The 22,281-nt window shown below is 42.6% G+C and overlaps 3 protein-coding genes and 1 long non-coding RNA gene across 7 annotated transcripts; 1 reads left to right on the top strand and 3 right to left on the bottom strand.

The window, feature by feature from the left end:
* Positions 1-807: 807 nt before the first annotated feature.
* Positions 808-2,505, bottom strand: LOC119554159. Its single transcript, XM_037864948.1, has 3 exons — positions 2,428-2,505; positions 1,306-1,704; positions 808-988 (listed from the first exon to the last, which is right to left on the bottom strand). The coding sequence occupies exons 1-3, from the start codon at positions 2,428-2,430 to the stop codon at positions 935-937; spliced, it is 456 nt and encodes a 151-aa protein (XP_037720876.1). The 5' UTR covers positions 2,431-2,505; the 3' UTR covers positions 808-934.
* Positions 2,506-5,439: 2,934 nt separating this feature from the next.
* LOC119554353 lies at positions 5,440-5,974 on the top strand. Of its 2 annotated transcripts, none has more exons than XR_005219812.1 (2): positions 5,440-5,473; positions 5,600-5,974. It is a non-coding gene; the product is annotated as an uncharacterized LOC119554353 (long non-coding RNA). The 2 variants fall into 2 exon arrangements; XR_005219813.1 differs by having other exon boundaries at positions 5,449-5,534.
* A 6,121-nt stretch (positions 5,975-12,095) lies between these two features.
* LOC119554812 (extensin) lies at positions 12,096-13,830 on the bottom strand. 2 transcript variants are annotated; one of them, XM_037865863.1, is made up of 3 exons: positions 13,636-13,830; positions 12,832-13,579; positions 12,096-12,780 (listed from the first exon to the last, which is right to left on the bottom strand). In XM_037865863.1, the coding sequence occupies exons 1-3, from the start codon at positions 13,636-13,638 to the stop codon at positions 12,200-12,202; spliced, it is 1,332 nt and encodes a 443-aa protein (XP_037721791.1). In that variant the 5' UTR covers positions 13,639-13,830; the 3' UTR covers positions 12,096-12,199. The 2 variants fall into 2 exon arrangements, with proteins under 2 accessions (XP_037721791.1, XP_037721790.1); XM_037865862.1 differs by having other exon boundaries at positions 12,096-13,579; positions 13,636-13,829.
* Positions 13,831-14,718: 888 nt separating this feature from the next.
* LOC119552763 (acetylcholine receptor subunit beta-like 1) lies at positions 14,719-21,679 on the bottom strand. Of its 2 annotated transcripts, XM_037862566.1 has the most exons (7): positions 21,522-21,679; positions 21,319-21,460; positions 18,434-18,570; positions 17,489-17,643; positions 16,883-17,327; positions 15,775-16,374; positions 14,719-15,331 (listed from the first exon to the last, which is right to left on the bottom strand). In XM_037862566.1, exons 2-7 carry the CDS (start codon positions 21,380-21,382, stop codon positions 15,167-15,169), a joined length of 1,566 nt encoding a protein of 521 aa, XP_037718494.1. In that variant the 5' UTR covers positions 21,383-21,460; positions 21,522-21,679; the 3' UTR covers positions 14,719-15,166. The 2 variants fall into 2 exon arrangements, with proteins under 2 accessions (XP_037718494.1, XP_037718493.1); XM_037862565.1 differs by lacking the exon at positions 21,522-21,679 and having other exon boundaries at positions 18,434-21,459.
* Between the last annotated feature and the right edge of the window lie 602 nt (positions 21,680-22,281).

The following is a 22,281-nucleotide window of genomic DNA, read 5'->3' as shown; positions in this document are numbered from 1 at the left end:
AGTGGATTGGAGTAAAGTGGAATGGATAGATCGAGACCCAGTTCACTGACAAAAGCGACTGTTAATGCCCCTGAATAGAAGCTGCGGCAAGGCAATCAAATTGACAATCAATCCATCAATCAATAGCACATTGTCTAACCGATCGTCGATCACCGACCACCCGGACAAACTATGGCTTTTAAGACGGACTGTTTACACTTCTGATTTGTCTATGTGGCCAGTTGTTACCTGTATTTTGGGGACAACTTAGCAGGTTTAGCTTCTGCTTAAACCGGTTAAATTTAATGTATTTTGAAAGTAATCCAGTAGATTTATGAATTTCTATTTGTTTTCGCTGTGGCTAGTTTCGGTTCACGAGCCGTCAAGAGTCGTGCAAGAAGCTGCATAAATAATTCTACCTAATTGGCCCAAGAGGCCGCACCACTTAATCCCGAGTGGTGTCTCAATGAGTGCCGACACCACGCAAGACAGAAATTATTTTTGGCAGCAAGGCGGTAATAAGTAGTAAGTCTGCCCCAAGTACGCAGATACGCAGCTTCCGTATGCAAATGTCCATATCAGATGGCAAAAATTGTGGGTACATTTTGCTCATGGCAACATTCCATGATTAATGAGAAACCCACGGCAATGGGGGGCACTCATCATCAAATCGAGAACGAATCTGTGTACATTTTCGACACACTTTATAGTGCCTTGATGAGCTGTGAATAATATAATTAAAACCCGATACTCTTCCCCCCTTTTGACGACCTGACCAGTTTGATTGGCCTTGGCTGATGAATGAAATTGTCGAAAACCAAAAATTTGTTTATCATTTTTACAAATAATTTACGTTTATTTATTCGTACTTTACTTGGCAATTCAACAATAACTGAATACTTCGATTTTCGATCTTTGTCTTTAGAACATCATTTGTCTCTTTGTACTTCGCTCTTTATGCTTTTGATCTTGTCTTGTTCTTGTTGGTCGTTTCTTTGATGGTATCGTTCTAGTTTTAGGAAAGTTTAAATAGTTCGATAGTTGGATAGTTGGATAGTTCGATAGTGGGAATCAGTGCGTGATAATGTGTGCGTTTTGATTTGGGTATTTGTTAATGCTTGATTCGGTGTTGGATTTGATATTGATTGGTTTTTGAGTTGAAGATTGGTGCGTAGAGAGTTGATTGCGGGCAGGTGAGGAGTGGGAGAAGGAAAAGAAACGACAAAATATATAGGAGGAATTACTAGGATGTCGAGCATGTGTTAAATATAGTTAAGAGCTAGCTGCATCCTCTTAGTAGCGGCGCAGGCGGTAGAAGCGTCTTACATAGACTGGACGGCGGTACTGGTAGCCGGCCCTGCTGCTGAAGGTGTGTCCCACCAGCTGCTGCGCCTGCGGCACCACCACCTGCTGCTGAGCCACCGGAGCCAGGTACTGGGCCCTCTGGACGATCTGCTGCTGGACGGGCTGCTGGATGAAGGACTGGGCCACGGGACGGGCCACAGGACGAGCCAGGGGAGCGGGGGCGGCGAAGACGGGGCGAGGAGCAGCGGCCACAGGACGAGGGGCAGGAGCGGCAGCCGCCGGTGCGGGCTCATCGATGTCAATGTACTCCGGCTCCGGAGTGGCAATGTCCTGGGGATTGGGTCCCTGGGTGGCGGAGTCGGGCAGCTGGGCTCCAGCAGCAATGCCCACAAGGGCCAAGGCCAGCAGAATAAAGAATTTCTAGGGGAAAAGAGAAAATATAGCTTAAGATTATTTGCTTTACTGAATAAATCCCTGAATTGCCTTTGAACTCGTAAATTCCCTTAAACACCTCTAAGACTTCAATAGAAGTATAATCAAATTTATTTACGGTGGTTAAGCAGCCTAATTGCCACTTAATCGCTATGAAAATATTTAAGATGTATGTCCATAAAACATAATCTTTACTAAGTACTAACAAAAAACAGAAATACTGAGATAGTGCCTATAATTCCATAAGCATTATTGAAATCAATTAAATAAACTATGATGAACTAGAAACCTGTCTTTTCTAATTACTTAGAGCAAAATCCCATTTTGACAAGTCCAAATGAAGTAAAAATCTTTTATAGCACTAGGATGAACTTGAAAGTATTTCAAGTATATTAACAAATGGCCAATGAGTGGGCTTGTCTATTTTTAGAGCCTTCTGGACCATAATTATATGCGTGGCTCCGGCACGGGTGTGAAGTGAAACAAGTCCCGAGGAGCACTCGAAACGGTACGGCGCATTGATGAAGTCGTTTAGAACACTTGAGTTTGAGTTTGGGTTGCTGAGCACTTATAGAGTAAAAGCTATTTTTGGTTTCTGATTTAAATAATTCCAGTTCACAATTCACTTTGATTTTTATTTTCAGCTTATATCCTGCTTAAAGCTAAAGCAGATCACTATGAATCACTATCCTTGTTCGCAGGATCACATACCATTTTTGGTAGATTTGGTTTTTAGGTCTCACGAAATTTTCTCGAGCAAAGGCGATCGAGCAATTTACACTTAAGAAGTTCAAAGCACAAATGATGATGAGCTGGTCAGTGGGTATGAAATTTATACTATATCGCCGGCTCGGTCCGTCCGGTTCGGTTCAGTTCGGTACGTGGGTCTAAGAGAGTCTAAGCAGAGCGAAGGCGACCGCCAAAAACCAAAACCCGATGAGACACAAACCGCACACCGCGTTATAAATAAGGCACAAACAAAATATTAGCAGCAGAAGCGGCACCGTTCAGCACCAACAAAAACAATTCAAATCGAAATTTAAATTAAATGAAACGAATCGAATTGAGTAGAATTGGCGACTAGAAGAGGCTGTTGGAAATGCCGATGGGTTTTGAGGAGCTGCCGGGACCCTTTGGCCAATCACTCGGGTGTCGTCACGAGCCATGACGCACAAGCAAGTCACATGGCACTAAAACAGCAGAAATCTACACTGTTAAAAAAGGACTAATCATAAGTCACCAAAATCATGATAAGGTATTTCAGTCTGTTGTATTTTACAACACACTTAGTAAAATTACTATAGTTTTCTGAATATTTTATTTTTTGAAATTTCAAGTTCGGTGCCTAAGTCTTTTGTTTAATCAAACTTTTTTCTTTATATTATTTAATTCATTCAAAAACACATTGTTTAGAACTAACAAAAATCAATTTACTTAGTCATAAACTGTCTGAAGTAGAAGTTCGTTTAAAATTTCCGAATCAAAAAAAATTGTTTTAATTCCTTATTACATTTGTTTCAACCTGCATGAAATAAACAGTCAGAAGGAGTTTTTGTATCGGCTTTTAGTTGTAGTTTGGCCAAATCAAGGCGTACAGATAAAAGACCGACTGTTTTGAGCAGCTGGCAATCTATGCTAAATATCCCTATCACTTTAAAGGAAATTTATTTTTTGATCTATTTTCGCAATTTTTTATAAGGGGGGTTAGTTACATCACTTTTTTTTGCAAAAAATGGGAAAAATAAAAAATGTTTAGGCTTAAATTGCAATGGATTGGAAATTAAACTACGAACTCAACGAGATATGACATTTCTCATTCCGACTTTTATTTGCAAAATCCCACCAAAAACACGAATTTTTGGTCGGATTTTCAATCGTATTTTAACCAAGGTAAGCAAATTAAGGAGTAACTTGTTCTTTTATTGAACATTTTTTTATTAGTGTATGTTCTGAACTTAACGCCAATGCTTCCACGTGGCGCGTGCCTCAATTAAAGATTGTTGCCTAAGTCTTTCGTTTTGTCTGCCGCATAAAATGATTTGCATAATATTTTGTTAGAATAATATTTTCATACCAAAGTGGCTTTATTCCAGTTTGCTAAGTTATTCGCTAAAACCTATCCAGGGGGAAGATTAGTCATCAAAAATGATAACCCAAGCTTGATCAAATGAGTATGTATTTTTTTATAGGCCAAACTTGATTTTATCATGTCAGTTTGTAGTTTGCTTGCCCATCTGCCCGCCGACCTGGTAGCCCTCTCATCCATTCATTGGATTGTTTGCTGGCTTGATTGTTTGTATCTTCACTTGACCTTAGTGGCAACAATAAGCAAATTTAACGGCTTTTGGGCATACATCATTTCCGTTCCTCGTGCGTGTGTGTGGGGAAATACATTCACCTGCCACCGTCAAGTGAATGAAGCCACTTGAGCCAAAGATGCAGTGCCAATAAAAATGATTTGTTCGATATCAAGGTCGTCCCGAAATGTTAAAGTGGCACAAACACAGGAAATGGTTAAGCTATTTTCAAATGGGCATTGTAAAGATGTTACCATAATTATAATTTTATAACTAACTACTTATAAGTCCACTTTAAAATGGTTCTGACCCGATCACGTGGTGACATCATTTCGGTAGCCTTTCACTTGCATTGATTGATGGAATATTTGTCAACGGCCAAAGCTGAGTCATACAACGCATATGCAGCATTTTTCATAATCTACCCAAAATAATAAGCAACGAAAATCAAAGTTTTTGTGTGTTTTTACGGTTATTAGGAAACTTAAAATGTAATTAATAATGATTTTGGTCCGCTGGCATCTTAGGTTTCACATTCATAAATTCGATCTGCCGCGAAACAGTCATTATTGGCTGCTTATGCCATTTGCGGACAATGTCTATTGAGTCAGCGATTTGACTTGCAAAATGTGTCATTTGCGTCTGAAAAGCATCGTTCTACCTACGGTTATAAGTCCATCGATCCGTAAATCAGCGATCGAATCAAGGGCGTGGCAGATTTATGCGGCCAACAATCGATTTCGATATAGTGCAGCTGTCTGTGCCTGTGCTAACATTTATATTAACGGACTGTTATTTATGTTAATGCTAATATATATTTTTAAAATCCCCGGTTAAATATCTTTGTGATCTTTCCATCATCTTGTCTTGTGTGGCCGGAGCCAAGGCGACTACTTTTGCCCAATTTGCATACAGGAACCAGATATCGCACCAAGTGAATCAAAAGCCACGAGCCGCAATAGGAGTCGTGGCTAAATGCCGGTAATCGAAGATTCTTTAAATTTATAACCCTGCGCCTGTCGATAGCCCGAATCCAGTCGATTTCACGTGCCTCTCGACACACGTTTTGTTTTGCTCTAAGCTTTCATACATATTAAGCATGCGACCTGTTGTCCGGTCGGGGTTAAACGCTTAAATAAATACAGATTTCGTAGGCAGGCGATTTCTCGTCGTGTGTTTACATGCGATTTGAACCACCTGATAAGGACCACAAAAGATGCCCACCCGAACTTTTTTGAATATTTTTATCACAGCCGCATTTGTTACCAAGACATTTTGTTTAGGGTAAGACACGCCTCGTTATCTGGTCGGCAGTTTGGTTTAGCATTTGAATAAGCGCGTGTGAATAAACAGAAAATAAAACATTTTTAGCGGTTCGTTTCGTTTTTTGACATCTTTCTTAGTAAAAATATATTTTTAGAGCTATTCGGAGCCCCAAAGAGATCGGATGTTGCTCAGCTGTAATATAATATTTAATTGACCTTGTCGAAACGGAGATTCTCAAGCTATTCTAGCTTTCCCGTATTTTTAATCACGATTCTAGAGACAATGCTTCGTAAATAAATTGTGAATTTTTTTATTTGCAGAAGCTTCCGCACATTCACCGCGTCGCCGACGAGGGGCATTATTTATATTCAATATTTTACGCAAAAAAGTATACCAAACAAGAAACGAGGCATGGCAAATATATCATCTTGAAGAGACAATTGAAAACTTCGGCATGCTCTTGTCGAAAAAAATATACCAAAATGATGAGGACAGTGATCCACAAAGTTGAGTTACCCTCTGCATGCGGTAGTGGTGATGATCTAGGCGCAGAAATATTTATTGCAACACTTTTGGGATACTTGAAAGATTTATAACCGCCTCGATAAATTGTCTTAAAATAGCCCACAAATGCTAATGTTTAGTCTCGTTTCCGCCTCTGCATTTGACTGAAATAAATGTTTTTAGCAATTATAGTCGATCAGTCACTTGACCTACAGTTAGTTTGTGTCCAAAAGCGGAGAACTCTCTGGAATGGCAACAAGTTGTTTGGCAGGTGCTTCGACTTGTTTGATGTTTACCCGGCCCGGTCTGATTCCCTGTATATAAATCTGGTTCCAATCGATCCCGATCACCCGTCGTAGACAAACCGGCGGTCTGGGACACGCGCACAGTGAAAGCTGACCAAGAAGAACGTTAGAATTTAATGGGAAGCATAAATTAGTTATTGAAATTAGCCAGAATCGACATAAAATAAAAGCCAAATGGTCACGAGAATCGAAAGGCGATTTCAGACTGAGAATAGCCACAAACAGCTGCGTCTAATCATTGTTTAACTTAATAATTAGTTTTTTATTATATCCCCCTATAATTTGTTTCTCAACAACAGCAAACAATGAAATCGACGCCGCCGCGGGGCAAAAAGCATCAGCAGAAGTGGAGACGTCGTTGGCTGCTAGCCCCAGCGATTTAGCCACTTTTGGCACCTTTTTGGCCGGCTCGTGCCGCCAGCGAAGACATGTGAGCTGGCACTTTGAACTTTGACTTTGAATATAATTATGGTCAATACAAATGATGCGAAGCTCGTGAAGCAGTCATGTCTACTTGTACAGACAAATCGTATAAGTCAATTGAATAGTTCACACTGATCTGAAAGAGTTTTAACTGAAAACTTCCGCGGAATGAAAAACTATATCAGATAGTCGTTGCTTGGATATTATCATATCGCAAGACCATTTTGTATGGAAAAAAGTTAATATTAAAACTTGTCACGAACCACTTAGTGGCTGTCATTCCCTAAAACCCTATAAAATAGGACCTGTAAACTTTCTAAATATTTATTCTCTCCCTTCTCGTCCCTGGAGTAAGACTTGAAAATTATTATTCTTTTGGGAAAAGTGCAGTTACTGATATATAGGGGGATACAAAAACTCCAGAAACTCAGTTTGCAGTCTGATATTGGATAGCGTTGGCGTTTTCAATTTCAATTGGAAGTTTACAAAAGCAACTTTACAATGACGGTTTTGCTACTTCTCTGGACAAAGATCCTGTTTTTGATTGTCTGTATGTCCCTGTCATTTGATTTTAGTCGTGGGAATTTACCGCCCAAGACTGTGAAACCTGAACCCGACCGAGTAAAGGAGGTTACGATCCGAATAATATGTCCGCCCTTCATTAAAGGAGATGATCCCAACTGCGTGCATGTTAAATGAGTTTATTTATGTTACTGGAATAAAAATCTATTTATTCAAATATTATTGAATGCTGAAAAACATTTGGTTAATAAAATAATTACATTCTTTAGAAATGTAAATCCAAATTAAAGAAATTAACGAAAAAATTTTGCTCAAAAAGTTTCCGCTTATAATACGTAAATACGTAAAACTATGTTGACTGTTTAATTTAAACAAATATGGCCAAATTTATGCAAATAAGTTTAGAATGTGGCCTGCATTTGGAACTGGTTGGATATAACTCAAGAATTGAGGTCACATTCAACGATTCATTAGCAGAGCGTTAAAATAGCAATCCAGATAAGCCAACAGAGTATAAAGCGGACATATAAGGAGACGGAAACACTTCTCCTATCGACGTACCCGATAATACTCTGCAAATGCGTTGTAATCGACTGGCAGTGAACTTGAATTCCGCATAATTGCCTCTATAAAACCGGCATTAAGCTTATATGGCTAATGGGATAGTTCGAAGCGATCAATCAGATTGATTTCATTCATGCTGATCTAGTTCGGTGAGAAACCCACCCTGACACGAAGTGGAGCAACCTGTTCTAGCTCGGCAAAAAAAACCCAAAGAGAGGCGGTCGATTTAAATGTTTATAACTATAAGTATAAGCCATTCTAACCAATTTGCACAAATGCAAATGCTGATTATTATGGTCGGACGATGCTTAATGGCCATTAGAGGAACCTGTTTTTGTGGGGTTCTTTTTTTTCGGCGACTGTTTATCACGATGATTATCTTATCCCCATGCGGCAAACGATGATGAAGGTTCTTCGTGGCCCGCCACTCTGTCTGCCAGGTTTCTGTAAGATTCTGGGATCCATCTGCAGTGAGTCAACGGATCATCTGGCCATCTGCCAGATACAATGCCCGAAATTTGCATGGGTCTTGTGTATCTGATGGTTTGACTAACTGCTATGACATTGTTTCGATTTGGATGCCGTTTGCTGCGCTTTGTGTGTGTGTAAGGCCAAGGTCGAAATTTGTAAAGAGATTGTAAACATTGGATTAACTGCTATGCGTCGAGTTGCCTTTTCAATCGGATTCGTTTATTTCTTTGTTGACTCTGCATTTGCATTTCTTAGCCAGCTTTTGGAGATCCATTGTGGCCACCGATGCTGCTGTTTTGACGGTTATTATGGATCGGTTTGACAAGTGCTGTCAGTGCTCAAAACAACGACCCACATGACTCGATGGCCCAGACTGCTATATATTTTCGACGTTAATTGCTTCACGCTGGCAAAGTCGCCAAGAGTCTTTTAACAAACAGTCAGTCAGAAGCCGCATTAACTTAAAATTTGCGTGACAAAGCCGCCCTCTGGGTCTTAAGACTCGCCATCCGAATGAATGAATGAATTTTCTGATTTCTGATCGATCTAGACCGCATAGAGTTTGTAGTTTTTTCTGCATATTTTGATTAATGTTGGCATTTTGTTCGTTTTATAATTAAATTTTAATAGAGCGGGCAAAATGTGTTGTCGATGCCTTGATATTATGCTAATCACTGGCGCCCACAGCGATCGTTGGAAATCTCTTTTGCGTGTCTCAAGTCAAGCTTACACAGGCAATCATCCTTAGCAAAGGCTAAGCTAATCTGTGTTTATTTTTAATATAGTATTTTTTTGGCCACGAGCCGACTGACTGACTGACTGCGTCTGGAACGGCCAAGCGAATAATTGCCAATTTTCGACTGCTAAACGATTTTGTTCACGCTCAAGAATCGCAGCGGTTAATCATAAATCGCTGCTGTCTGTGGGATTCGTGATTAATTCGCAACCACTTGAATGCTCGTCGGGAAGGTTAACAGTTGTTAAACATCTATTAGCAATTGATTAATTTACTGTTAAAGCGATACAAGCATGCGATTGGAGGCGTGGGCCAGGGGTCTTCAAACAGAGGATGGCAGTCGGGGTAATATCGGTCAATTGGACGAGGAAGTTGTAGTAACAAATGGATTACGCGGAATTTTGCCTGCTGAGCCATAAATTGAGACATCAGTTTCGAATTGAGGTGTATGCTGATTGCCGATATTTAAATGAATCGATCGCGAAATACGCAAATAGCAAAGACATTGAGGTAATCGAGGTTTGGGGTTAATATCGATTTATGTGTAGTTATAAGAACTTGAAAAATATAAATATAGCCCGAAAGGTTTAAATACAGCTCACGCTGTATATATTTATAAAAGTAAAGTCATTAGGTTAATTAAAACTTCAGGCAAAAATCGACTTCTGAATAACTATAAATAGTTATTTAAAACTAGAAACGGGGGTAAAGAACTATTTTAACTTGAATCGTAGACTATGCAATGATCATATAAGCAGATTTAATTCAATCAGACGAAAATCTATTTTTATTGTTTTAGTCATAATAGCATTTAGTTAAATTAAACCTTTAATATAATGTTAAGATTGAAAACAGTACATACATAAAAAAGGAAATTGTAGTTTTGTATGACCCAAATACATTTATAGCCATATTTATGGTTACTGCAATCGCCTACTGATAATTAATAATAACTAAGCAGCCTTAACAAAGTCCTCCAAACAAAACTGTCGTTAAGCTATTTTTAATATTTAATTAACAGGCGTTTATGATTTTAATTGGCTGACAAAATGACTATAAAAAAGCTTATCTCTATAATCATCAATAAAAAGCGTACAATAAAGCAGTGAAAAAGCTCTGCAATAACTTGGGGGTCTATGATTAAACTAAGCTTTAACTAAACTAAGGTAAGCACCTTAAATTCATAAAAAGTAGGCTATACAATTTTTATAAATATAAGCTCGACCTGAGTAAGATTTTTAGCAAATTATAAAGCCCAACTTTGTGCTGAATAGTAGTATATCTTCAAGCGAACTGAGCACTCAAAGCTTCATGCGTGAGTGGTTTTCGTGGCTGGTTTTTTTTCGCTGAGCCACTGATCCACTCAAGCACCGCTGACGTGTTGATTCATATTTCTTGGCCGGCGCCGTCTACACAAATCATCGTACGCAATGTTTGAAAACGTTCGAGTGCGTTGCCGTTTTACAATTGAACAGTTATGAGCCAAGACAGCAAAAAGATGAAATCGCTCGAAGAATAGAAAAAATAAACGGAAACCGTGCCAAGGGCAATTTCGCCTGTGATTGATTTACAAAGGGGGCTAACGTAACGCAACGCATCGCAAAAGGCGGACCACGTTGCGTATGCGCAATATTTTTTTGGCAGCTCGGGAACAGGTGGTGATTTTTTCTTCGGCTTTACTGCTTTGGCACGGGCATAAATCAGCTGATGACTTTATTGTACGGCCATTAAGTCATAATTATAATATGTCCATTAATATTTTCGATTAGCCCCTGTCGGAATTATTTTTGAGGAATTAATTGGAAATTTCAGATGAACGATGAAGAAGCCGGCTGTTGAGAATTTCGCCCTCGGGTAAAAATAAGATTGTTTTTGTATTTAGAATGATTTAATATTTATATACTACTCGCATTTACATTTGCGTGTTGGCTTGATGGAGGCAGCGGTATATTAATAGCTTGTTTGGGAAATTTACACCCGGATGGAATCGGAGGGAACTAGAATCAGAGTCAGAATTCGAATCGTCATGACACAGAAATTATCTAGGGTCAGCTGCTGATTCTTTTTGGGGCCTAGTACTCCCATTTGTAGCGCTGTAATTTACATCGCATAATTATCGAAGCGGGGCAAACAATGCGTGGCGAATCTCTTGTCATGCCCAATCTTTTCAAGTGCCGTGCCGTAATCATAAATCACGCAAAAAGCTAAGTCTAAGTGCAGCTGCAGATCCGATGCCTGACAACATAAATCACACCCAAGCCGCTCGTTAAGACGTTAATCAAATGGCTCAGATCGAGCTGTGAGTGAGGCTTAGGGCGCCCCCGTGTCCAGCGAAATTGAAGGCCGTTTTGGTGTATGTGGCTTATGTAATTAGTGGCAAAGTACCCGCCTGCAAACCCCTCTCACAGAAGAAAAAAAACCCTATTCGAAAATCGTTGCACAACCCGCAGTTGCAGTTGCAGTTTTCGGTTTTCAGCATTTTTCCCCTCTTGTTTATCTTTATTTTTGGGCAACCTAATGAAGTTGCCACGGCTAACTCAATTTATTGACTAAGCCAACTGGTAGATTGACTAAATGACTGATGAACCTGGCGACTGACGACAGCCGGTGGGAATTGAGTCGTCGCCAATTGCCGATCATCGATCGACTCGCTCATATTTATTTTGGCTCCGCCGGCACCTTGAGTGACCCATGTATGGATGCAATGTCTGTGGCTATGCCAGTTGCAATCATTATGGGCTCTCATCGATATTAGGTATATATATATCTGTCTATATATATATATATATGGTCGTTATGGGTTTATAGTTATTGCAAACAAAGCCGGCCTGAGAACGTTTCACGGCTGCTTGAGACTCTCGGAATTTCCGCCTCTGATTTATGGCGCCCCTAGGTTGATTGATTTGACCTACCAACTGACCACCACCGGTCCACCAACAATGCACCACTGGGTGGTGTCTGGGGACTGCACTTGAACCACTGGTATTTCGGCTAGGCCATCTGCCTGCACTGCAACAAAATTGGGAATTTTAAAGTAAATATGAAAAAAGATAGATGGCTTACAAAATATTTTCTTAATCCTATAGAACCACTTTTCAAGACTTTTATTTTATCAAAAATAAAATATATTTATTTTTGCATCTTTAGATTTCTTAACTGCTTTATCAAAGATGATGTTAATTTATCCCCATGTAATGCCTGTCAAAAGTGACGCCCCAGAAGGTCGTTTTGGATGCTGGGACATTGACCCACCAGCGAATCCCCCGAGTGATTGACATATCCAGCTTTGACTTTGGCTTTTTTGAGATTTGTTTTTATTTGGAAAAATATTTGAGTGGTTGGGGTTTTCAGGGGGTCCAATGGTGGCTCACAGGACAGTGGTTTTGAGAACTTTTCTAGAAGGTAAATGGTCTGGCAGGCTTGTTGTAGTTGTAGCCATCGGGTCCCAGGGAACCCGCCTCATCGGTGGGCGGTGGTCCGTACTCCTGGGTGGGTGGAGCAGGTGGTGCTGGTGGGCGTGGCTGGTAGGTGGGTCCTGGAGCAGGTGCAGGTGGTGCTGGGGGTCGTGGTTGATAGGTGGGTCCTGGGGCGGGTGCAGGTGGTGCTGGAGGGCGTGGCTGGTAGGTTGGTGCAGGTGGTGCCGGAGGACTTGGTGGACGTGGCTGATAAGTGGGTCCTGGTGCAGGTGCTGGTGGTGCAGGTGCCGGTGGGCGTGGCTGATAAGTAGGTGCTGGCGGTGCTGGTGGTGCCGGTGGGCGTGGCTGATAGGTGGGTCCTGCGGGAGGAGCAGGCGGCGACGGTGGTGGTCCGTACTCCGGCACTGGTGCAGTTGGCTGCGGTTGAGTCGGGGTCACCTCATTGTCGCCAGGGGGCGGCAGGTACTCAGCTCCTGGCTGTGGGCGTGGTGCTGGAGGACTGGGTGGCTGTGGGCGTGGTGGAGCAGGAGGAGAAGGTCCGGGTGGTGGTGGTCCGTATCCTGGCGTGGGTTGCGGCCTTGGCGGAGGTGGTGGTGGTGGTGGTCCGTATCCTGGCGTGGGTTGCGGCCTTGGCGGAGGTGGTGGTGGTGGTGGTCCATAGCCAGGAGTTGGCTGAGGCCTTGGTGGCGGCGCTGGTGGTGGAGGACCGTATCCTGGAGTGGGCTGTGGCCTCGGTGGTGGTGGTGGTGGCGGCGGCTGAGGACGCGAGGGAGTGGGACGTGGCTTGGGCTGATCTGGAGGCAGGTACTCCGGTCCAGGCTGCGGGGATGGTGGCTGTGGTGCCGGTGGCTGAGGCTGCGGAGGTCCGTATGATGGAGCCGGAGCCGAGGGTGTGGGCTGCGGTGGAGGACGAGGTGGCTGTGTCTGCGGGGGTCCATAAGATGGAGATGGAGCTGGAGCCGAAGGAGTGGGCTGCGGCGGAGGACGAGGAGGTTGTGTCTGCGGTGGTCCATATGATGGCGATGGAGCCGGAGCCGAGGGAGTTGGCTGTGGTGGAGGACGAGGTGGCTGCGTCTGAGGAGGTCCGTAGGAAGGACCAGGAGCCGTGGGAGTGGGCTGCGGTGGTGGAGGACGAGGTGGTTGTGTCTGGGGAGGACCATAAGATGGAGACGGGGCCGAAGGAGCAGGTCCTGACCCTATTCCCGAGTCCTCAATGCCATTTCCCGAGCCCGGAGGCGGAAAAGGCACCGACGGCTGCTTGTAGTGATAGCCATCCTCCTGGAGATCCGTGTCCAGGTGGGAGACATCCGCGTGGACGCCCGCCGCCAAGAGCAGGGCCACCAGAGGCAGGAAACAGCGCTGCAAGATAACTGAGATGAAACCGGAGGCATTTTCCCGACTGCCAGCGAACTCACCATTTCTGCAAAGATGCTAAGCAAACGCGGTTTTTCCGAGTTTTCCTAAAACACAAAACCACTCAGCGAATCGAATTATTACCGGTTTCGCAGACGGAACCGCACACGAGTTTTATTTTTCCACGGGGGCCTTTTTTTCCCAGCCGATGCCGATGCGACGTCTTCGTTGCAAAATCAGAAATCGAATGATGCCCAAATGTTCTCCCTTGGCGCATTTATACCGGCCTGGCCAAGAGCAGCCCCTAAGTTGGCTAAGTCGTCTCCGACGTTTCAGTCTCAGTTAGATGCCGAAGTTTTGAGTCAGCCAGACGAATACGAATACGAGTTTTGGCTCAATCGGGCTCAGTCGTCATCGTCGTGATGCTGCAACCTTTGATGTGGATGTAGCCACAGGTGAGGACAGAGATACTGTATCTATATCTGTATCTGGTAATCGGCGACGTTTGTAAGTCAATAGCAGCGCGTACTAGTTAGTGATTTTAGTCTTGAGTGCCTCCAACCAGGAACCAAATGGGGGAATTTCTGGCCGGGTTTATGTGTTTGGCTAATTAGGTCCGATGGGAGCCGACAGAATTCACACCAAATGGCTACGTGGGCGGATGATTAATGTGCGAATATCTTTCGAAAAACGTTACTTACCGAACCAAACACATATGGCCAATATCTGTTAGAATCGTGCTTACATAATTGGCCCCTTCCCGTTTACTACTTTGATGTTTATTGACTTTGCAAGCTTAACAATCGACATTCTCCAGTTGGCCAATAAAATAAAATATTATGCCCATATCAATTAGTTAATAAGCCAAGTGACCAAGCGCGTAACACGCGGCGTATGCGCGATGCGGCTGTGGAAATTAATAGACGGTTTTCTTAATTAACTTTGCATTTTTATTGGTTTCATGTTGGCTCCGGGCATCTTTGGTCTACGATTCCACGGAGCCTCCGATTAAGTCGATCTTTATGCTAGCTGCGATCGATCGATTGAGAAGCATTTACAAATTGATTCGGGGTGTTTCCATTCTTAAATCTCATGCGTAAAACTGCGATTACTTATGATTACGTTTTTGGCACAACATAACAAAGTTTTTGGGAATTCATTTATTGCTCTTAAACTAAACTTCATTCTATATGTCTATATTAGCTAAGTTCGTTTTAAAAATTATAAATTTACTCACAATTCCACTAGGTTGTTGTTTTGATTTATCTGTTTAACATTTGTTGCTGCTGGTGAATTATTATGTATTTGCTTATTCGTTTTACTTGACGACTGTTTAGTGTGTGTTTTTTTCAGTGTTCCAATTCGTGTGTTTACCAAAAAGAGTTAATATTAGTTAGTTATTTTAGGTGTTAATGCTGCTCAAGCAAGTATCGTTTAGTGTTCTTGAATTATTAAAATCTAAAAATCCGCATTAATTGTGGCAATTTTTCATTGTTCTCCTCTGTGTCAATATCTCGTTTGCTTATTATTGTTGCGTTTGCAATGCTGTTAACCATTTCAATCAGCCCCCGGCTGCTCCAAGTCCTCACTAGCTTACTTTCCCCTGTAAATCTCGATGATCCGGTCCTGATCCACGTACTCGAAAATATGCGGGGCATCCATCAGAATGCCCACCGTTCCGGCGGTGGTCACAATGAAGAAGATGTACAGCTGCAAGCGATCGATCACCATGGCCACGTACTTCCAGTCTTCGCGGGTCTGAAGATTGGAGGGATTATCATAAGGTAAGTAGAAAAATGTTAGTTTGAATTGCAATTTTTCCAAAGTTATTTGAGTTGTTATTTATCCCTGAAAATGGTAATTATATATTAAAAAAGGACCACCTTTATTTTCAGTTCCTCTTTATGATTTTTAAACATAGTGGCTTTATATATGTTTCTTACCATGAAATGACTAATCAATTAAAGGATTTATTTGGAATAAAATTTTTTGCTTTGTTTCTAAAAATCGTAAGCTTTTGTGTTTCAAGGTTTCTAGCTTATATGGCAACAGAGGGAACTAATATATAATACAAATTCTCTTTAAAACCATTTTCTGGACGGTTTAAATATTTAGTAGTACTATATTTTAAAAATCCAAATCAAATAGGAAACTATCATTCCTAACACTCGTATTATTGTTTTCTAAGACCTCCATCTCACCTGAATATAGAGATCCTCGTTCCGCAAGTGCTCGGCGATGAACTCCACGGCCTCGGTGGCCTTGCTGGCCTCCGGGGAGAGCAGGATGGAGTCGGAGGACTCGCTCTCCCGGCGACACCCGTCGCCCAGGCCCAGCTCCCCGCCGCTGTTGACCTTGCGGTTGATCTTGCAGTTGGGGTGGTGCAGGTCGGACAGCTCCATGACCTCCATCTTGGACTGCTTGCCCCCGATGGCGCTGATATGCTTGGGCAGCTCGGCCGGCGAGCCGTAGGAGGGATGGGGATGGGCGGGCATGCTCATGCCGGGCATCTCCATCATCCAGCGCAGGCGGGTCTTCCGGGGGCGCTTCATGAAGAGGAAGGCGGGCAGGTAGTGCAGGAAGATGGAGCGGATGTACATGGGCATGCGGTGGGTGCGCGGCCCCCGGAAGTTCCAGTTGATGATGATCACGGTCACCAGGATGGACACCGTGTTCATAATGAAGGTGAACAGCAGATACTTGGCGATCAGCGGCAGCACCAGCGACGTCGGCGGCAGAATCTTTGACACCAGCAGCAGGAACACAACCAGTGACAGCAAAATGCTAATTCCGAGCGTAACCTGGGGACACAAATCGTTATTAACCGATCAGGTTAAAGCCTTGACCCCACCCGTCACCCAAGCAATAAGCGATCCACACACTGAGGGAAAAACCGTCGCCTTACTGGTTAGTATAAGCTGGAAATCATACTTTACTCGAAGCTAGTAATTCAAATTACCAAAAACACTTTAGCTTTAAATAACATTCCAGAAAACGAGCATCATCATCACTAATTAAAATTATTTTTTTTACTATACATCAAAATATTAACCGCAGTGGCGTAACGAATTGGATCTGATCAATCTTTTGTTTTGGAATTGGTCAAATTAAAAACCAGATATTGAAGTTCTATTAATTAATGTTGTTAATGAAGATTCTATGATCATTAATTTAATCAAAAACTAAAGGTTTGACAAGCCCTAGGCCAGTTAGGAATATTTAAGACATGTTTAAGTGTATTCCCCACCCTTGTTAGACTATACCCTCTATAAACGAGATTCGATCATCGATCGATGATCGTTATCTTACCTTTTCGCCGGCCTCGGCTGGCAGGTAAAATACCAAAACGCAGAGGAACGAAATGAGCACAGTGGGCAGAATCAAATTCACGGTGTAGAAGAGAGTCTTCCGCCGGATGATGATGTAGAAAGTGATGTCAGTTTCCGTGGGATGGTTGCTGTCGCCCTCGTAGACGTTCAGATAGGCAGGTACCTCTATAATGTCCCAGGTGCCCGACTTCCAGTAATCCGATAGATCCACAAAGTTCTTGTTGTTGTACAGGGCCAGAGACACCTGATCCCCATTAAAGGTCCACGATCCGAACTTCATGATGCAGGTCTGCTGATCGAAGGGGAAGTAGGTCACATCGATGGTGCAGGAGCTCTGGTAAATGGCCGGAGGAACCCAGAGAACCTCTCCCGTTGGATAGATCAGCACGTTGGACTTGTAGCGCACCTCGTAGTTGCCATCGGCACTGTCGGCGGAAAAGTAAGGTATTACTATATGGTATCATATGGAGTATTACGATGAAAGCTCCGACTTTCGCCTACGGTATCTATATATATTTTTTTTGTCTTTATTAGTGTACAGAGTTTTGGAGTAGATGGGTTAGCTAGAATATGGCCATTTACTCACTTATTGAAGAGCACTATGTCCGGCTTCCAAACCTTGTCGGGGGGCAGACGCAAAACCCCGATGCCGCCGTAGTCGGCCTCATCCCACTGCAGCTGGTAGTCGTACCAAACCAAACGTAACCAAACGTTTGATTTCATAATTTGATTTTTCTCATTCTTGATCGGTTTTCGATTTTCGTTTTTTTTTTTTCGGGAATTCGTTTTTTGATTGTGATCAGATGGTGGTGGTTTGGTGGTTGGTTGGTGGTTTGGTTGGTTGGTTGGTGGTTTAGTTGGTTGGTTGGTGGTGTGAGAGAACGGTACGAAGTACGGAGTACGGGTACGATTTGCATTTGAGATTCGAAACGAATCGAAATCGAATCGAATTTTTGGCGTACACAATCGAGAAATCGAGAGAGAGCGGGTGGGAAGGTAGTTAAGACATTATTTCGCATGTGGCTTTACTTTAGTTAGTTAGTTAGTTGGTTAGTTTGTTTTGCTTGTTTAATCTTAATTGTTTAGGGTTAGTATTTGTATTTCGTATTTGATTTACTAGCATCAAGTTCACTACAAACATACAAAGTCAAGACAACGTGTACGTAATTATTTACAAAGCATAACCGAAACTGAAAACTTTGGATGCGCCCCTCCTCCCGCCCCCCTCTCCGACCGGGGGAGGGGGCGTGGCCGAGGGAGCAGCCAGTGCATGTGTGTGTGTCTGTGTGTGTGGGGTTTGCTGACTGTTAATGGGCGTGTGTGTGTTTTTGTATGTTTGTATGATGCTTTTTTTTCAGATGGACGATTATGACAGCAACGAAACTGAAGAATTTGTTAGGAACAGAACTCGAAAACACATTTACACTCTACGAATGTTAGTTATGATTTTTGTTTTTCTTTTATTAGCATAATCTTATTGTTATTATTCATTTGGTTTTTTGTTTGACAAATTGATTTTGAGAACACTTACGACATTGATTAGCTGTACGAACGCCAAACCAAATCTTACTCCAACTTTTTGTGTCATATTCTGTACGGGTCGTATGAGTTTATTGTAGCCTCGAAAGAGGTCACGCACCAAGCGCTCTTCATCTTCGGATGCACTGACTAAAAAACACAACGGAAAACGGAAACGGAAGCGAAAGCAAAAGAACGCAAGAGAGTACACAAACATTCGGGAATCGGGGATCGGGGGATATAGGTTTAATCAGAACATAATGTTTGGGCACACAAATAACGCATGGGGTTCCAAAAGGCAAAAGAAATGAAAGAAAATACAGAGAAACAAAGAAACGAACGGATGAGCAAAGTTGTTGTATTCTTTGTTTAAGTTTTTCATGTTGTTCTTTTTTTTAGATTTTATTTTGAATGGGCTCTTGGGATGATTTAGCTTATAGACAGATAGAGTTAGACAGAGACAGAGCAAGAGACAGAGAGAGAGAGAGAGAGGAAGAGTGAAAGAGAGAGACTGAGAGAGATAGACAGATAGGACAGAGGCATTTTCAGACATTATAAACCGATTCTTCGTCTTCAACTTCAGCATCATTTTGGAATTTTGATTGGGAAAGTAAAACTAAAATGGACGACACATGAGAACCGCTCGATTGTGGTTTATTTATCTGTGGCTGTATTATTATTTTTGGGTGGTGCAGGTGGGTGTCTGTTGTGGTGGTGGTGGTGTGCACGTGGCACTGTTGATGTTGTTGCTGTTGTTCTGGCCTACGTTGAGTATACGCCGCATGGGAGGCACTTCCATTAAACAAGAACTATGGGCAGGGGAAGAGGTCCTTGGGACCCCCGCCCCCCGCATGGTGGATGGTTTAATGCGAGTGCCTCGTGGTTCTTACAGTCCTAGAGCAGAGTCCTGGCTCAAAAAAGTACTACGGTAGCAAGGCTATAGAGCTAGCTATTCGGTAACTTGTGCTTAACAAAGTGCAACACTTTAAGTGGCGCCCGAACAGGGACGTTCTAGGAACCTAACGGGAGTTTCTCTTCTTCTATACTCTACGAGGGACTGAGATGGCCATAGTCCCTGGTTACAGTTGTTTTCCTTTCTGTTTGACAGCTGAGCGAACTTTATCCGGAAAAGCTCCACGCGGTGTCCTTCGAGAGAGGGAGAGAGCAAGAGAGAGCGGAAGGAAGGGAGCGTGAAAAGCTCAGGGATGCTGGGGCCCATACTCTTCGCTGCATGTGTGTGTGACCGGGTTATCCTTGTCTTTCGAGTGTGTGTGTGCGGTCTCATATATGGAGCACAAACTTCTGCTACAGTGTGGGTGCATGACTTTCGAAACTCGTTTTTTTGGAGTTGCACTTTACGCTAGGTGAACGATATGATTTTTGGGGTGGGTACATATGATGATGATACTAAGCGAATGACTCTGTGTGTGTGTGTGTGTCGGTGTGTTTGTATGCGGGTGAGTGAATATACTAATGTTTGTTTTTTTCTTATATAGCATATATAACTCTAAGCCTGAATGGGGGGTTCTGTCTATGCGAATTTCGACTACAATTTCTATTTGCTTTTCTTTTCGTTACTTCTTGGACTGCTCAGAAGAGAAGGAGTATGAATTAAGATTCGGCAGTTGATACAGAAATCTTTATATACACGTATATATATATATATGTATGCATTGTTGGTTCAGTTCATTGCATTTTCGTATGATTTGCATTTTCTGTTTCTTTTCGGTTGCTGTTCATTTCGGTTGCGGTGGTCGTTCGGGATGTAGTATGCCACCACCCATCCTGCGGGTCCCTCAAGGACCTTGGCTACCACGCTTTTCGTAGATACACAGTCAGGGATATATTTTTTATTTGGGGGTTGGACAGAGACAGAGTGATAGAGAGTCAAATAGAGAGAGAGCGAGCGAGAGAGATGCAGAGGGGACTCTGGAGAAAGGTTTAATTACAAAAGCGATTATAGCTGGGGAATCATATATATAAGTAAAATATTCATAGAGTAAGACGAGTATGCAGGTGTACTGGAAGTATGGTTTGATAGTTTGGTTCAGGTACAGAAGTTTACAGTTGTCGAGCATTGGATTCGAGAGAGTCGTAGAGCGGGAGCGAAAGAGACAGAGAGAGCGAGAGCGAGAGAGAGATAGCTAGAGCTAAGCTAAGGTTAAGTGAATCTATATATAGATAGAAGATATAGCTATGGCAGAAGATCTAGTCTGTGGGACGGCACTTGACTGAATGCGGGGTCGTGCTATGAGGAGTTCTACTTGAGATTACGGAATATATATATATAGTTTACAAAGAGTTGATGACTAGCGCAGTTGTGATTCGGTTATAATTTCGGTATTTTTTTTTTCGTTTGCAGCGCTGCAGCAGCGACGCTTTGGCAGATTCTCCAAGTCTCATTTTTATCGGGCAATCGCAAGTTGAGATTTGTGTGGCGGTTGTTCTGGTTGTTGTTGCTGGTCTACTGGATATAAGGCTACTATATCCCAGTACTGTTGTTGTTGTTGTTCATTTGGGGGGTAGTGTGGCTAAGCTATATACACAAAACGTTGGATGCCAGGAGCTGAAGGGCCGGTGGTAGTTGGTTCTTGGTTCTTGGTGGTTGGCGATGAGAGCTTGGAGAACTTGTTAAGGCGGCGCTGCCAGCGCAAAGCGTAAATTTAAGAAAAAAATCAAATCATTGCTGTAAAATCGTAAGCTAGCTAGGAGAAGAGAAATAGAGAGATAGTTTTTCTTTTTTGTTTTTTTTTGCGGGGACTAAGAAACGGTTAGCAAAGTTAACAAAGTTGTTAGGGTCCTCTCGGTATTTTTTTACTTCTTTATTACATAACCGCCCCAGCCCGAAAGGGGCGGGGCAGTCTCCCAGTCCTTCCCTTCGCAGCCCAAAGTACGTACCCAAAGTGATGGCCAGGATCAGGAGAATGCTGCACAGCAGCCAGGATTTGCTGGAAGACTCCATGATTTTTCCCACTTTTCACTTACTCCAGGGACATGGCTAATTTGCAGTTTCGGGTTGGCTGGGCCCACGCCCCAAAAACTGTAGACACAAAATTTCAGCCTTAAATCCAGGCAAACATCTTGAAAACGTCACACTTCACCTTGTATCAAGCTTCTCTTGATTTTGGATATTTATTTTTCAATTCTTTGCTCAATTTGCACCAGAATTTCAGGAATTTTCCTTCCGAACTTTTCGTCTTGAGCTGGAGCCGTCAGTTTGGGTGCGGATTAAGAACTCTACTTCGGGATTCTGGATAAAAATCAATGGGATTCTGACTTTCTAGAGCGCAGCAGCCAAATCTGAAAAAATTGGCCAATGCGCAGTCGCAAAAATCACGGATAACTGAGAGGGAAAATGGAAAAGCTCTCTCTTATCAAGAGGTGTTTTCCGAAACCCACACTTCAGCTAATCTTTAGTTTGTAAACAAAAGCAGTTGGCCTTATCAGCTGTTTATGAGTTTTGTTTACATGTGCTTGGCCTCCAGAGTTGCCGCCCCCACCAATAAAAAGTTTCCACCACAGTGATTGCGAAAAGTAAATGGAAGAATGCTTCCGCTATCTAATAATCTCGCTTTATTGTGTTATAAAAATTTTTAATTATGACAACACTTGGGCCTATAAATTAAGCGAACAACAACAACAAAACTAACGAACAAAGGCAACGCCTCAAAAGGTCGAGTGGGCGTGGCTTTTAATTCGTTATTTCATAGTTTTTTTTCGTCTTAATCGCCGGTGGGTGTCATTAGCAAAGCGCAGTTCCTCATGGTGCCTAAATTATTAAGATAATGTGCACTAAAATGTTGAGGTTTTATAAAAGATTACAGATTCAATGGTTTCAATGGTTTTGGGCTGAATTTGTTC

Source organism: Drosophila subpulchrella, chromosome 3L (assembly GCF_014743375.2).
Source record: "Drosophila subpulchrella strain 33 F10 #4 breed RU33 chromosome 3L, RU_Dsub_v1.1 Primary Assembly, whole genome shotgun sequence".
Classification (NCBI taxonomy): domain Eukaryota; kingdom Metazoa; phylum Arthropoda; class Insecta; order Diptera; family Drosophilidae; genus Drosophila; species Drosophila subpulchrella.
Note: the sequence above shows the minus strand (reverse complement) of the source record. Positions and strands in the feature narration are given on the sequence as shown.